Consider the following 16,476-nt stretch of genomic DNA (forward strand, 5'->3'; position numbering starts at 1 on the left):
GAAAATGGCATCAAGATGTTTCCTTCCAATGGCCTTTAAGCCAATATAAAAAAAACTCATTAAATAATGATAATGGAAATAGTTACTTAACACCACCCTGAATATAGCCCATTACAACAATACTTTTCCCCATATTATGAATATTAAAGTACTGTCTATACTTTCTAGAGCAGTGTGTATATATAGAATATAGAGTATATGCTTTTCCCCAATATGTCATCATATATAATTCCAGTGCTGGTCTTCATATTATATTACACCACCTACACTGCACAAACTTTAGATATGACCAGAGCATGCTGTGTATTTTATATATGTATCTTATTATATTTTGTAGATGTGCTATAGAGAGATACAGCTACCTATGTGTGCACAGTACAGGTGTCAGGATAGGATATGGCCATAAGCTCAGCACATTGTGCGGAGAGGTCTGGTAGATACATTGTAACATGAGGAATAATTGATACATTTGCTGCCCGCACTCGCCCTCTGCCGGTCATCTCTGTCTCTGCAGCTGTCCACTAAACTACAAGTCCCGGCATGCAGCGGGCGCCACTTCCGGTGAGCTGAGAGTGGGATCACACAGCTGTCCTTGGGCCGCTGTTGGAGGGATGCTCCATGTTCGTGCAGGAGGAGAAGATCTTTGCGGGGAAGGTGCTCAGGCTCCATGTCTGCACCATGGAGGGGGCCGAGTGGCTGGAGGAGGTGACGGAGGACATGACCCTGGAGAGACTGAAGGAGAGGTGTCTGAAACATGTAAGATCCTGTAGGGGAGGGGAGGGGAGAGGGCTTCCACTATATATAGGGGAGGGGGCTCCTACTACAGAGGCTGAGTGGTGTTATATATAGGGGAGGGGGCCTCTTCTACTACAGAGGCTGAGTGGTGTCATATATACGGGAGGGGGCTCCCACTATATACAGGGGAGGGGGCTCCTACTACAGAGGCTGAGTGGTGTTATATATAGGGGAGGGGGCTTCTACTACAGAGGCTGAGTGGTGTTATATATATAGGGGAGGGGGCTCCCACTACATACAGGGGAGGGGCTCCCACTACAGAGGCTGAGTGGTGTCATATATAGAGGAGGGGGCTCCTACTATATATAGGGCAGGGTGCTCCTACTACAGAGGCTGTGTGGTGTCATATATAGGGGAGGGGGCTCCTACTATATATAGGGGAGGGTGCTCCTACTACAGAGGCTGTGTGGTGTCATATATAGGGGAGTTGGCTCCTACTATATATAGGGGAGGGTGCTCCTACTACAGAGGCTGTGTGGTGTCATATATAGAGGAGGGGGCTCCTACTATATATAGGGGAGGTGGCTCCCACTACAGAGGCTGAGTGGTGTCATATATAGGGGAGGGGGCTCCCACTACAGAGGATGTGCAGTGTCTCATATTGGGAAGGGGGCTCCCAGTGCAGAGGCTGTGTGGTGCTATATATAGGGCAGGGTGCTCCTACTACAGAGTCTGTGTGGTGTCATATATATATATATATGTAGGGAAGGGGGCTCCCACTACAGAGGCTGTGTGGTGTCTCATATTGGGAAGAAGGCTCTCACTACAGGGGTTGTATACAGCAGCTATTTTTGGAAGCAGTAGAACCCTCTGCTTGGTTTTGTGTGACACGTCTGCAGGTGTAATTGATGATCATGACTAATGACTTTCACTTTACACACAGTGGTGATGGCTGTCTTGTGGGCTGATCCTTTGTTCAGTTTGTGCTTTATGCCTCCGTGATGTTACTGACATTTAGTGATCGGATAAGTTACATTCTCAGGAATCTTGTTTCTGCTTAAAAATGGCGGCATCCACTGTGTAGGTGACAGGTGCCCTTTAAGTAGGAGAATCCCAGGGCAGAATGTAAAGTGTAAGGGATTTTATTCTATTTCCAAAGCACCATCGCTGGTCATGAAATGCGCAGACTGAAATAAACATATTCGACTTGTGGTGGCGCTTTTGCTATGAATGGACATAGTTGTTATAACTCTTGGAAGCTTTATCATCATCATCATCATCATTTATTTATATAGCGCTTTATCGATCACCCAAGTGCTTTATATTAGGACAGAAGCCATAATAGGGTGGATGGGGGTGATTTTTATTCCTATGCAGACCAGACCACGTCTTTAAGTCTAATGGAGGACACATTGGAACTCTGTGTGGAATGGGTGATAACAGAAAGCAATAACTTGCACTCTGCAGCATTATAAACATGGTTGTGCCAAGGTATGGAAATGTTTCCGTATCCGAGTCACTTTTCACCCTTTCAGTGCTGATTGTATTGCAGTCTGTGGGACATGGAGATATAGACTGTAGCTGGATCTTCATGAGCTGATGGTACACAGCCAGCGTTATTTATAACGCAGGAAGAGGGATCTTCTGACGTGACAGCTGGTTCTCACTCCTCTTATTGATATTGATTTACTGTTACAATTAAGAAGCCTATAAATTTTCACTCCCTTCTTTATAGAACTGTCAATTCAACTGCAGCTCCAACTACCAGTTAATTATACCCAAAATAAACGAGCAAAATAAATAACTTTATTTTAATTTATGTTATAGTTTAAAGCAGCAGTATAATAGGTGGGGTGGGGTTGCTAAATTAAGATGAGAAGCCCAAATATTGTTGAGCTGGTCTTTATTGTTAATCTTTGTGTATCTATAAATGCATAGTGTCACTGTATCCCGGGGTAATGTTGCATTCCTTGGAAATCGATCAATGTTATTTAATCTATGAACGCCTTAATGTTGTCATTACTGGCAAGTAAACCATGTCCACTCTTATTATAGCCGCTCCCCCTATTTTGCATTATTTATTACACTAGTTTCCCTTATTTTCTCATTAATATAGACTAGATTTATTTTTATCTCGGGTTTTATGTAGGATAACTGCACTGTATGTAAGGTTACATTTTGTATAATTTCAGTTTGATAGGGTTTGGTCACACAATGATTCTCCTACTGCCCCCACTAGCGCTCCGTGGGGGCATTGTTCAGCCCCTAGATGTAGGAGCTCGCTTGCTGCGCTCCTGCTGTGGCGAGGAAATAGCGCTGCGCGGTACGTTTGGTAATAATGTAACTGGCTGTTAGGTCCGATCCCTCATCTCTGCGCAAACTGCACAACAGAGAAACGTAGATTTTACCGCAAATGTAATTTAAGTGTCCCGAGAATCCTTGTTATTCCCGTCTCTGGGTCAGGGAGTCGGTGTAGTGTTACAGGAATATTTAGAACTGACATTCACAGGAGTTGTGAGTTCAGCGCAGAGCATTCTGGGAGCGCGGCTTGTATAATGCTTGGCACACATTGGAGCTATCTGAGCAGCATAGTGCACTACTGTACTGTAATGTATGAACACTCGGGGGGATTAAAGAGAGAAAATGCAATGATGTAACCACGGAATTCTCTGGCTCAGGACTGCAGTGTTTCCCAGACCTTTATCACAGACATTGTAGGTACTGAGTGATGTAAATCCTTCAGCTTCATGTACAAGTGACTCCTGAGCAGCCAGGAGAGGTGCAGATCTGGGGGTAGATTAATAAAACTTCTAATAAGGAGAAGTGGAGGTGTTGCCCATAGCAGCCAATCAGATTCTAGCTGTTGTGTACCTAGTACATATGAGAAAGTGTTATCTGGAAGCTGATTGGTTGTGATTCCTACATTTTAGTAAATCACTGACTTTCCTCCTACCCGCAGTGTGCCCACGGCAGCCTGGAAGATCCCAAGAGCCTCACCCACCACAAGCTGGTTCACGCCTCCTCCGAGCGCGTTCTGTCCGACACCAAGACCATGGGCGAGGAGAATATTCAGGACAGAGGTGTCCCAGGGCAGGGAGATTATCCTGATTTATGTAGTCCAGTTGTTGAGGTCAGTAGCCGACTTACCCCTCTGCCCTCTCTCCACAGATGTCTTGCTGTTGATTAAAAAGAGGGCTCCGGCCCCACCGCCAAAGATGGCCGACGTGTCTGCGGAGGAGAAGGTGGGTTGTAGTGTGATTTCTGGTACTACGAGGGAAAGCACAGAAATAGGGATAACCGTTCTCTGTGTGTAGTGTCCGGAGTGAGAGCTGACATGTCACCTACGTGGTCTGGTCAGGGTAACATAAACTGACTTGTTCTTCACAGCGGAAGCAGGATGCGAAGGCTCCCGACAAGGAAGCTATTCTCAAGGCAACCGCTGGCCTGCCAGCTCGCAACGCCGATCGAACCATCGCTCATCACAACACGCGAGACGTGAGTATAGTCTAACGCCGCTGTGTTCTCGCGCTGTACGCATTGACCGCGCCCTCCTTTGGTGTCGTGCGAGTTCTGACAAGTTCCTGAAAACTTTCACAGAATGCCGATTATAGTGATTTTATATACAGCAACTTGCCACGGTTCACTGATCTATTATCTATCCCAATGTTTGTAGTAACATAGTAACATAGTTGATGAGGTTGAAAAAAGACACCAGTCCATCAAGTTCAACTTATTTTGGATCTCCTGCGATCCTGCACTTATATTTGAAATTAATCCAGAGTAAGCAACCACCAATCTGTTTCAATTTTGAAAATCCCCCCAGACTCCATATTGCAGTCCTATTTTTACCCTATATCCACTACTATCCTTTATTTTAAATTAACGGTCGTAACCCTGGATACACCTTTCCGCTAAAAATTTGTCTAACCCTTTCTTAAACATATCTGTTGAATCTGCCATCACAACCTTTCCTGGCAATGAATTCCATATCTTGACTGCCCTTACTGTAAAGAACCCCTTCCATTGCTGGTTGTGAAATTTCCTCTCCTCTAACCTTAGGGGATGACCGCATGTCCTGTGTATGGTCCTTGGGGTAAAAAGTTCCCATGAAAGTTCTCTGTATTGACCCCTAATGTATTTGTACATAGTAATCATATCTCCCCTTAGACGCCTCTTTTCTAAAGTAAACATGCCTAAACTGGCTAACCTTTCCTCATAACTTAATGACTCCATAGCCTTTATCGATTTTGTCGCCCTTCTCTGAACCCTTTCTAGTTCCAAATTATCTTTTTTATAGAGTGGTGCCCAGAACTGTACTGCATATTCAAGGTCCATATTGTAATGCGATTCTTACTGAAAAGTCTGCTCTGCCGCAGCGAATACCGTATTTGCCGGACTGGATTGCTGTTTTAAATTCAAGGTTCACTAAATTCCATCATTTGAAATTTTCAGATATGATTCTGAAGTGTTACCGTTCAGTGTTACCATGAAATTCCACAGCACATCTGTCAAAAGCAAAGTATTAATCCCCCTCCACATATTTAGGGCAGTGTCCTGATGCGATTTCATACAGGTCAAAAAGCTGATTCTGCGTTTCAGTTACTATGATATCACTGGCTCCACCCCAATGTATGAATCCACCAATCCGCACAGCGCATTTCTCCGCGTCAAGTTTGCAAAGCTGTCACTCAAACTGTCCCTGCTCAGTTAGAGAAACTCCTCCCTCCTAACATGGCCGCCTGCTGCAGAGAAGGGAAATAGAATTTCAATTTTTTTCCTTGTATATTATCCTGCTCATTAATATGGTATATATAAATGTCAAGTATTGACTTTACTGTCCTGTACTATCCGTCAGGCTGTTCCTATGCTGGCGTCTCATTGGCTGATTGTAGGAGGTAGGAACTGCATGTATGCAGGAGATTGTTCTTCTCTTTCGATATGACAGTAAAACGTTTATAACGGCAATGTACGCAGTTTGTGGTATCCTTTCATATTAGGCTCTGAGTGACTCCCTCACTGATTGTCCGTCAATAGACTTCCAATAACTGTGTCTTGTTCTGCTTGGAAAATACACAGTGAAGAAATCTGAGTTAAACCTCGTTATTCTTCTCTAGTTTCAGACCGAGCTTCGGAAGATCTTAGTATCTCTGATTGAAGTTGCACAGAAGTTGTTGGCCCTGAACCCAGACGCCGTCGAACTCTTTAAAAAGGCAAATGGTAAATGTGGTTTATTAGATATGTTCTTGACACATCATAGTATCTAATTATAAACTGCATCGTCTGTGTTGTCTTAATGCATTAGACAATGTTCTTTTTATTATGGGTTTTTTTTTGTAACACATTTTACTGACGCTCTGTGCAACAATACAACACAAGTACCAATGATGCACTTGCATAACTAGTCCGTCATAGACATAGGACATTATTTATCTTATCCTGGATGAACAGCTGTTTAGATTATAAATATGTTATGCGAAGGTTCGTAGCAGTAAAGTTCAAAAAAAATTGCTCACTCTTAATGGTTTGTCCACCTTAGAAGGGACAGATATTCCTAAAAATGCGACGGTTTACAGTTTGTCATGGCTTTAGGATGAAGTATTTAGTTGCAGCAGCGATAGATCTGTTTCAGGAATCATGTTCCTCCTATTCAGTTTGTTACACTTGGAGCTATTTGTGACTCTGTCTCATGTATCAGAGGATCCTCATCACAGTCACTGATTCCCAAACACGTTCCATGTTCTGAGCACTGAGCTAGGTGCAGAAGAGGAAAGTAGACTCCATCCAGTTAAATAAGATGCTTTGTGTGTTCCTGTGTTTATTTAAAGGATTATATTGTCATTTCTTTCTAGTTAAAGATCTGGTTTTTTTTTATGTATATTTGTTTAAAAATTCTTAAAAAAGAATCCCACATTCAGTGCTGGGATTCCTCTGCATGGAGTTCACCTCTCTTCTGATGAGCTCTGTTGTGCCGTTGTCTTCCTCCTTCCTTACTGTGCCAACTTTGTTGTTTCCTAGGTGGCTTCAGCTTTCAGTAACTATATATTATACAGATGTCTATGTAGATGTGTGTGATCTATAGAATAATTTTGCATACTCATTGCTGTCTGGTTCGTTACTTTGCCTTATCTGATAGGAGGACGGATCAGGAATGTTTTACGGGCAGGGGCCCAGACTCTCTTCCTGGACCACTATAAGCTTCAGCCATACAAGTGACACACAATAAAGACTCATGATTCCTTTAATACCTAAACGAGTTATATAAACAGCGTGTGGCGAGCTTAACCCCTTCATTACCTTCATTTCAGCCATGTTGGACGAGGATGATGAGGATCGAGTGGATGAAATAGCCTTAAGGCAGCTGACGGAGATGGGTTTCCCCGAGAGCCGAGCGGTGAAAGCCCTTCGGTTAAATCAGTAGGTACTTCTACACCCTAGTACACAGCCGGGCTGGAGGGGTTTCTGGAATCCACCCTTAGACACTTCTGCTATGAGGAGCACACGTGATTCGGGTTGACGAATATAAGCTCTTGTGTAGCATGTAGTCAGTGTGTATGCCGTGCTCTCAAGTCCCAGGCTACAGCCTTGTTGTAAAAAATAAACAATCATCTGAGCTTTATTACCCCCTATATGTCTGTATATTTTGCTTACAGTGGGGTATTCCCTCGTGTTGTGTATCTGCCGCTCCATAAACCAACTATACTCCCTTCCTTTGCTACCGTCCCTTCTCTCCCTCCTATTTCATCTTCCAGTATGTCGGTGACGCAGGCTATGGAGTGGCTGATCGAACACGCGGACGACCCAGGAGCAGACGCACCTCTCCCAAATGACAGCGTTCCGGGGGCTGCAAGTGCTTCGGCCCCAGTAGAGCCCAGATCCAGCCTAGGGGCCGATGCCGAGGACCCTAAGGATGAACTCACAGAAATCTTTAAGAAGATACGAAGGAAAAGAGAATTTCGCCCTGACCCCCGCGTACGTTAAAAGTTTTGCATGGGAACTAATATAAGTTCTGTGTGGATCATGTACGTTCAGACCTCTCCATGGTCTTATACCCGGGGGGCCGGAGCTCGGTAACCACGGGGTCCTGGGTCAGTCTACGTGTAGGAGGAAGAGTTTATTGCCTACTCTCGTTACTTAACTAAAACTCTCTGACTTTATGTATTTATATTTTATTGGTGAAGACAGATTGAGCAGGATTCTAGAAAGGTAAAAAGGAAGTTGATCTATGAAACTGTAACTCCTGGGAAAGGATTAAGTGTCATTTCAAAAGTCTTTCTATTTCTGAAACCCTAGTGGTCACTTACCCGTGTCGGTGCTATTTTGTAATGTTTGTTCCCTAATTTTGCAGAAATTATTCTATTTTTATGGGTGTGGTCGCAGCATCCGTAGGGGGCGACCTCAACCTTATCCCCATCATAATAATAATGGGGCATTTTGCACTTTTGCGCGGCTCCGTGTTTTCCAAGCACGTGCCAATCAATGTAATTCAAACAGAAACAACTGTCTTATGTAATAGACTCATGTTGTGGTTCCTTAATGACCCTTGCTGGGACAAATACAAATTTCTTGCTAACCACACCACACCATAGATCTTTACTATAGCATCTTGCTCAGTGATGACCTCCCCTTATTAATGCCCAGATAAAGTGTTCCGATTTAGCTGCAATAATTACCCCACATATCGTCCCACAGGGACATTCTGAAAACAAGGCTTGTTGGGGTAAGGGAAGTGAAGGTTGGGAAAATCTGGTGAGTAGACTCTAGTGATTTTATCTCTAGTGATCCTATTAGAAAAGACCGGTCCCCAGGATGTGGGAGATGTTTTGCATTTAGTTAGCTGGGGTGTTGCTGCAGACCGGTCCCCAGGATGTGGGAGACGTTTTGCATTTTGTTAGCTTGGGTGTTGCAGCAGCCACGTATGGGGCTGGGTGTGAACCAGCCTTATTAATACGTAAATAATATTGTATATGTGATATTGTGGTCCTTTTGTGCTCTAGGCTGTCATTGCTTTAATGGAGATGGGCTTTGATGAAAAAGAAGTGATTGATGCTCTCCGTGTGAACAACAACCAGCAAGATGCAGCTGTGAGTAATAATCTCAGGCTCCTCCCTCTGCGCACGTGACTGATTCATGAATGTTGTGTAGTTACCAGAGAACAGAAAAGATGTAACATTGTATTATAAGGATGAATTGCACAAAGATTAGTTTCTAGCTCAGAGTTTCTACTGCCACATTGACATTTTTATTTGGTTTATAAAGCTAAAATTTGTGGCTACTAAAATGTCTCAGAAAATTACAGCAAATGAATAAGTCTCCTTTCTGGCTGTGAGTGGCTTTAAGCTGCCAAAATTAGATGAACAAAAACTTTCATAAAAGGAAATAGTTTTTGTTCAAACACAGAATCTGTATTTATATATTAAACAAGGTACATGGAGCAGATTTATGCCAAATACAAAGTTTTTCTTTTAATTTAAAAACTGTATTAGTCTTCCATATAAGGATTTTCCTAATAAATATAATATCGTATTTTAAGTTTATACCTTGCTGCTCCTGTGCTGTGTGTAATTGGGGACTGCGTCTCTCTGCTCGTTCGCGCCTTGTGTGACCGGGGACTGCGTCTCTCTACTCGTTCGCGCCTTGTGTGACCGGGGACTGTGCGTCTCTCTGCTCGTTCGCGCCTTGTGTGACCGGGGACTGTGCGTCTCTCTGCTCGTTCGCGCCTTGTGTGACCGGGGACTGTGCGTCTCTCTGCTCGTTCGCGCCTTGTGTGACCGGGGACTGTGCGTCTCTCTGCTCGTTCGCGCCTTGTGTGACCGGGGACTGTGCGTCTCTCTGCTCGTTCGCGCCTTGTGTGACCGGGGACTGTGCGTCTCTCTGCTCGTTCGCGCCTTGTGTGACCGGGGACTGTGCGTCTCTCTGCTCGTTCGCGCCTTGTGTGACCGGGGACTGTGCGTCTCTCTGCTCGTTCGCGCCTTGTGTGACCGGGGACTGTGCGTCTCTCTGCTCGTTCGCGCCTTGTGTGACCGGGGACTGTGCGTCTCTCTGCTCGTTCGCGCCTTGTGTGACCGGGGACTGTGCTTCTCTCTGCTCGTTCGCGCCTTGTGTGACCGGGGACTGTGCTTCTCTCTGCTCGTTCGCGCCTTGTGTGACCGGGGACTGTGCGTCTCTCTGCTCGTTCGCGCCTTGTGTGACCGGGGACTGTGCGTCTCTCTGCTCGTTCGCGCCTTGTGTGACCGGGGACTGTGCGTCTCTCTGCTCGTTCGCGCCTTGTGTGACCGGGGACTGTGCTTCTCTCTGCTCCTTCGCGCCTTGTGTGACCGGGGACTGTGCTTCTCTCTGCTCCTTCGCGCCTTGTGTGACCGGGGACTGTGCTTCTCTCTGCTCCTTTGCGCCTTGTGTGACCGGGGACTGTGCGTCTCTCTGCTCGTTCGCGCCTTGTGTGACCGGGGACTGTGCGTCTCTCTGCTCGTTCGCGCCTTGTGTGACCGGGGACTGTGCGTCTCTCTGCTCCTTCGCGCCTTGTGACCGGGGACTGCGTCTCTCTGCTCGTTCGCGCCTTGTGACCGGGGACTGTGCGTCTCTCTGCTCGTTTGCGCCTTGTGTGACCGGGGACTGCGTCTCTCTGCTCGTTCGCGCCTTGTGTGACCGGGGACTGTGCGTCTCTCTGCTCGTTCGCGCCTTGTGTGACCGGGGACTGTGCTTCTCTCTGCTCGTTCGCGCCTTGTGTGACCGGGGACTGTGCGTCTCTCTGCTCGTTCGCGCCTTGTGTGACCGGGGACTGTGCGTCTCTCTGCTCGTTCGCGCCTTGTGTGACTGGGGACTGTGCGTCTCTCTGCTCGTTCGCGCCTTGTGTGACCGGGGACTGTGCGTCTCTCTGCTCGTTCGCGCCTTGTGTGACCGGTACTGTGCGTCTCTCTGCTCGTTCGCGCCTTGTGTGACCGGGGACTGTGCTTCTCTCTGCTCCTTCGCGCCTTATGTGACCGGGGACTGTGCGTCTCTCTGCTCGTTCGCGCCTTGTGTGACCGGGGACTGTGCTTCTCTCTGCTCCTTCGCGCCTTGTGTGACCGGGGACTGTGCTTCTCTCTGCTCCTTCGCGCCTTGTGTGACCGGGGACTGTGCTTCTCTCTGCTCCTTCGCGTCTTGTGTGACCGGGGACTGTGCGTCTCTCTGCTCCTTCGCGTCTTGTGTGACCGGGGACTGTGCGTCTCTCTGCTCCTTCGCGCCTTGTGTGACCGGGGACTGTGCGTCTCTCTGCTCGTTCGCGCCTTGTGTGACCGGGGACTGTGCGTCTCTCTGCTCGTTCGCGCCTTGTGTGACCGGGGACTGTGCGTCTCTCTGCTCGTTCGCGCCTTGTGTGACCGGGGACTGTGCGTCTCTCTGCTCGTTCGCGCCTTGTGTGACCGGGGACTGTGCGTCTCTCTGCTCGTTCGCGCCTTGTGTGACCGGGGACTGTGCTTCTCTCTGCTCCTTCGCGCCTTGTGTGACCGGGGACTGTGCGTCTCTCTGCTCGTTCGCGCCTTGTGTGACCGGGGACTGTGCTTCTCTCTGCTCCTTCGCGCCTTGTGTGACCGGGGACTGTGCGTCTCTCTGCTCCTTCGCGTCTTGTGTGACCGGGGACTGTGCGTCTCTCTGCTCCTTCGCGCCTTGTGTGACCGGGGACTGTATATGTCTAGGGCCCCCCTGTTGTGTGGAACGTTTGAACAGTGAATTGAAAGGACAACGTTCAACCAATTTGTTATTGTTTCAGTGTGAGTGGCTGTTGGGAGACAAGAAGCCGTCCCCTGAGGATCTGGACAAAGGAATTGACACATCTAGTCCTTTATTCCAAGCCATCCTCGACAACCCAGTAGTACAGCTAGGTCTAATCAACCCTAAAACACTGCTAGGTAAGTGCCCTCTTACCACATCTAAATGTTCACCATGAGAAAACTTCCTCCACGTCAGAGGTTGACAGTATTGGGGTCCTGGACTCTGTTTTATTTGGGCCCCCAAGTTGTCAGAAAAACAATACGGTCTATAGGGAGCCGTCTGTTGGGGTCCCCGAGGTCAGTGACTTAATGATAGAACCAGATTGAGTGTTTGTATCTGGACACTGCTCTCCTCCCGCTCTGCGATGTCACAGGACTCTGGTGATTGAATTGGGGAGCCGGGAATTGATTGTCAGTCTCTGTTCTGTGGCTTTCATCACTCCGGCATATCCCGTTTCACTGGTTATCACAGCGTGTAGCTACAGTTAGAGAGGATATCTGGTAACTGAACTGTGCCAGCTCCTGCCTGTGCCAAGGCTGAAATAGCAGCACTGCAAATACCTTGCCCTACTCGGAGTTCACAATCTCGTCACCCAGTCAGATTACACCCTGGTACAGTGCCCCCTGAACTTACAGGAGAGACTAGAATATATATATATATAATGTGTGTGTATCTATATCATCACTAGACAGGCATTCATGTTTGCAGATATCTCTGGAGTCTAGTTGCAGGATCTCCAGAACCATTCATATGTATATTAATATACTATAATTAGAATGTAATCACAGGGCTTCTCTAACCTTTAACAGCTTTATTCTATACAAAATAAAAGGTTGACTTTTTTTGGACTTCACACAGCCCTTTATCAAGCTTATATTACCGTATAGATATATAATACCTGAGCTGTCGCACGCACGGTGCAGGCTGACATGTTTGTGGGCTGGACCAATCCGTTCACTAAAAAGGTGTGACACCCCCAAGGCTTGAGGTGTAAAGTTGGTGCCTCATACCTCAGCCACTTGTTCCTATTCTGCTGAATGTCACCAACAGACCAGCTGCGTCCTGCCGCCTGGGCCGTTTTATAGATGTCTTTATAAGCCGCTAAGTAACGCTTTATGTCTTTGTTTCTAGCGTTTGAAGATATGCTGGAAAATCCCTTGAACAGCACCCAGTGGATGAACGACCCAGAAACCGGCCCCGTAATGCTTCAGATATCTAGGATTTTCCAAACCTTAAACCGCACGTAGGAGACGCCGTCCTCTCTGAAGAGTCTCCCTGCTTTATTGTGTCCAGGATTTGGGGAAGTGCGAATACCAAAACCTTAACATTTTTTTTTTCTAAATCCTTATTTGAAGCTGTTCTGGGCCCTGTCATGTATTCTGCTCAGGAGGGTTGTGAGTGTTGTTTCATTAATCCCACGTAGACTTGTGATGTTATTGGAGCTGTTATGTGGTTATATTGGGCAGTGTCTGCTGGACGCTGGGTAGAAGCTACAGGATCATTGAGATATCGGGACGAGAGCTGTTATTTCATGAGCGTTTATCTAGCGCAGTCGTTTCAGGACAAAGGTCTCTAATGTTTGTCAGGTGAGGCAGCCAACTTCAATACATCAGAAAAGGGGAGGGGCTGACAACTTCAATACATCAGAGAAGGGGAGGGGCTGACAACTTCAATATATCAGAAGGGGAGGGGGTGACAACTTCAATATATCAGAAGGGGAGGGGCTAACAACTGCACCTCGGATACTTGTCGAGAAATATTTGTTGCTGAATGTCATCAATTTTTTTAAGAAATATCTCAAGCATGTTGGTTGCAAGTGGAAAAAATAAATAAATATATGATTATATATAATGATGAGAGGATAGCGGCTTCCAGAGGGACCTGTAGTTTATGGAACGTATAATATATGTGGAATTAGCTCTACAACCTCTCTAACATCACAAGTTATCGGAAGTGGAAGTTTACATCTGCTAAGAGGATGAATGTTTTTAAATCTGTCATTAAAAGGAAGTGTTTATTTTGCCGTCCCTGCTTTGGAGAAATAGTGAATAATTGTCATTTTCAGATATCTGTAGTCACCATATCGGCCTCAAACAGGTTTTTACATTTATTTTTATCAGGAATCTTGTTCTTAAGTGGAAATCTGCGTTTATCTGTCAGATCATGAACTTTGGTTGTTTTGTGTTGAAAAATATATTTAATGCACACAACATACATATCATTACTTTGATCAGAGTATTGAGACTGTGACGCTACAGGCCGCTGAGGTGTACGTGGCCACATGACTCGCTGTATCCGTTGGCTTTAGGTAATGCCGGCAGCCGTGTTTTGGACTGAATCAGTATTTACATGCAGCCAATCAATTTACTAAAGTCAAGTGATACAACGGAGGCGTGAGGCACTTTGTGTCTCGTGTCTCAGTGATGTCACTGGTCGCTTGTGTATTGGTTGGCTGCATTTTCATGAGTATTGGCTCCGCCCACAAGATGGCTGCCTCCGCTGTGTGCGCACTGTAAAATACAAGATGACACAATATGATGACTTTGCACCCGTCACCTTCAGTCTGCTTTTACTTTTTAAATTGCTCAAGACTGGCGGTGTTTGGTTGATATGGGCAACACCAGCTATTTCCTTGGCAGCAGTTTTCTGATACGCTGTTGGAACTCCTTTGGCAGATCCTGGTTGGAACACGTGGCACATGATTGGATGGGAGTGTCACGTGATCGCGCTCATCCAGACAGGAATTACCCCTGCTCCGGTCTGCCCCTGAGGTTAAATGACAATATCAGATCCTGTACAGATATCTGCCTACGCTGCTGGTGGTGAGTGTGTACACACTGCCATATTTACCCGACATTGTTCCATCGCTCATCTCGACTTTTAGGAAGTTTAGGAAACCAAATCCACAGATGCGATGTGTTTTGATACAATAACACATGATGGTGAGAGCATACACACTAATGTGATATCTGGCCAAACGGTTGTGAATCGTGTAATCTGCAGGATCGTTGCATCCATGTAGTCAGCTTCAGTGATGAAAAAGGGAGCAAGTGTTGTAAAAGATGATTGTGGGTTGTACGGTCCTTTAAGAGATGCTTGTCGCCCGGAGGGATGCCAGGCGCTGTGTTACAGTTTTTTAAAGTGCTGATGAAATGTTTCCTTGAATATGACGCTATGGTGAGAAACAAGACCTGTACGTATGTGAGTATCTGCTCCATCGATCCAGGGTGAGGTCACATTAAATCCCCCCCTTATACAGTGATGTCCCTGTGCCCGGGGTCTACAGCCAGCTAGACCTTACTACACACCGAGGTTTAATGGGAACGTTTGGTGTGTTTGATGCACAATATGCTACGGGGGGGGGGGGCTCTTCTACAGACCCCTACTCCTCCATTTTTAAGTCTCCCATCTCGCAAGGAAAACTACTGAGCCCGTTTTGCTTTTGAGAGGTACAGATGCCGCCCTTGCGAGGACCATGGATCCTGTCCCCAATCTCCCGGACACTTAGTGCCTCTTACATCTGATTGTCTATGTACAGTTTATACCCGATTAGGAGATGTGAACACATTACAAGATACATTTCTTATGGGATCGGGAAACATTTCCTTTGGAGATTATTATTGTAATCATAGCGCTGACTCTTTAGGATAATTGTTTTCAGAGACATAATCATCATCATCAGCTATTTATAAGCCTGTACAGCTAATTATTTTATATAATATATAGACATATATATGTCTGTGTCCTGTAGCCCAGTCACAGTGCCATCTGGACGGGCACATAGGACTAGTCTACCGTCAAACCGCATCGCGTCTTCACAGCAATGGCGCCGCGGTTATGCCGCTTGTTGCTCCGTGGCTGTGTTATCATTAAGCTGATTATAGTGTTTTCTAGAGCTCAGTAAGTCTGCGGCAGATTAGATGGTTTGTGATGTCACCGGGTGAGATCCGACGGCTGTATGAGGCTCTTGCAGAGACCCTGGACCTGTATACACAACGCTTTCTGCAGGATAAGCTTCTACATACGGCTGCTGTCTAAGCGCTCGGCCAAATCTTCTGTTTGCTCTTTGGTTTTACAGGTCTATAGTGTTTCACTACTGTCCATTGACATCGTACGATCTGTTCACTTGGTTCTTACCGCTACCTCCATCTCTCCCACACATACCGTGTCCTCTACGCCTTCATTTTTGGTTCTAGGTGTAAATCATGTTGCTTTTATGTAATATATTTATGGAAATATCTAACACTTTATTGTCGCAGTCGTCACGTTTTAAAATGACATTTTATGAATTATCGCAGCCTAACGCCACCAGAACTGATCATTGTTTTTGTTTCTTTGTGAATGTTGTTATTTAAGCTGGATCTAAAGAATATTTCCAGTTTTATAAATGTGTCCCAAGGTGACAATGACTTGGCTCGTGTTTCAGGATGACGCCCCCTCCCCTCCTAAAAACAAAAAACACATTAAAATATTTGAATATTTCTAAGTTTCTGTATGCTGTAATTTTGTTAAATACTGTCTGAGTTTTAATTTCCATTACATTGTAAATGTATCAAATTATGTAAGTATATTATAAAGGGGCTTTCTGCTCTAGAACCACCGTCCTTTCTACGTTCTGGTACAGCCTCTGTAGTATACAGGGCGGGCCCATTACTACGGACTCCCCCGCCTTACCTTGTGCAAGCCGGCGTATCGTACGGTGGCTCATTCTGCTGGCGAATGTGGTTGGCTTCATGTAATGGGTATTATTATTATTGTCCTTTATAGCGCACCACATGAGGTCTGCAGCGCTGTACAGAGCGCTAGATGGTGCACAGTATAACAGTAAAATAAATAAACAACCCTACAACGCTCAACACAGCTACTGTGGTACAAGGGGGACATTCAGCGCAGCCTGAAACTGCGCCCATTATCATGGGCACAACTAACAGGTTTTAGGTATCCTTGGATCCCCATTTTCTACACATAATAAGGGCTGGCTTTGTTAAAAGGTAT

At 46.0% G+C, this 16,476-nt stretch overlaps 1 protein-coding gene across 1 annotated transcript; it reads left to right on the top strand.

Annotated features, from left to right (window-relative positions):
• Positions 1–542: 542 nt before the first annotated feature.
• On the top strand, positions 543–15,967 carry UBAC1 (UBA domain containing 1). The gene is made up of 10 exons (XM_075185811.1): positions 543–756; positions 3,695–3,815; positions 3,904–3,977; positions 4,123–4,230; positions 5,850–5,952; positions 7,041–7,149; positions 7,485–7,704; positions 8,730–8,816; positions 11,480–11,618; positions 12,613–15,967. The coding sequence occupies exons 1-10, from the start codon at positions 619–621 to the stop codon at positions 12,726–12,728; spliced, it is 1,215 nt and encodes a 404-aa protein (XP_075041912.1). The 5' UTR covers positions 543–618; the 3' UTR covers positions 12,729–15,967.
• The last annotated feature ends 509 nt before the right edge of the window (positions 15,968–16,476 follow it).

Source organism: Mixophyes fleayi, chromosome 9, assembly GCF_038048845.1.
Source record: "Mixophyes fleayi isolate aMixFle1 chromosome 9, aMixFle1.hap1, whole genome shotgun sequence".
NCBI lineage: Eukaryota > Metazoa > Chordata > Amphibia > Anura > Limnodynastidae > Mixophyes > Mixophyes fleayi.

Coding starts and splice junctions, on each gene's coding strand:
- UBAC1 (XM_075185811.1), top strand. CDS start 619: ATGTTCGTGCAGGAGGAGAAGATCTTTGCGGGGAAGGTGCTCAGGCTC. Junction 757..3,694: donor AGGAGAGGTGTCTGAAACAT/GTAAGATCCTGT, acceptor TCCTACCCGCAG/TGTGCCCACGGCAGCCTGGA. Junction 8,817..11,479: donor ACAACCAGCAAGATGCAGCT/GTGAGTAATAAT, acceptor TTATTGTTTCAG/TGTGAGTGGCTGTTGGGAGA.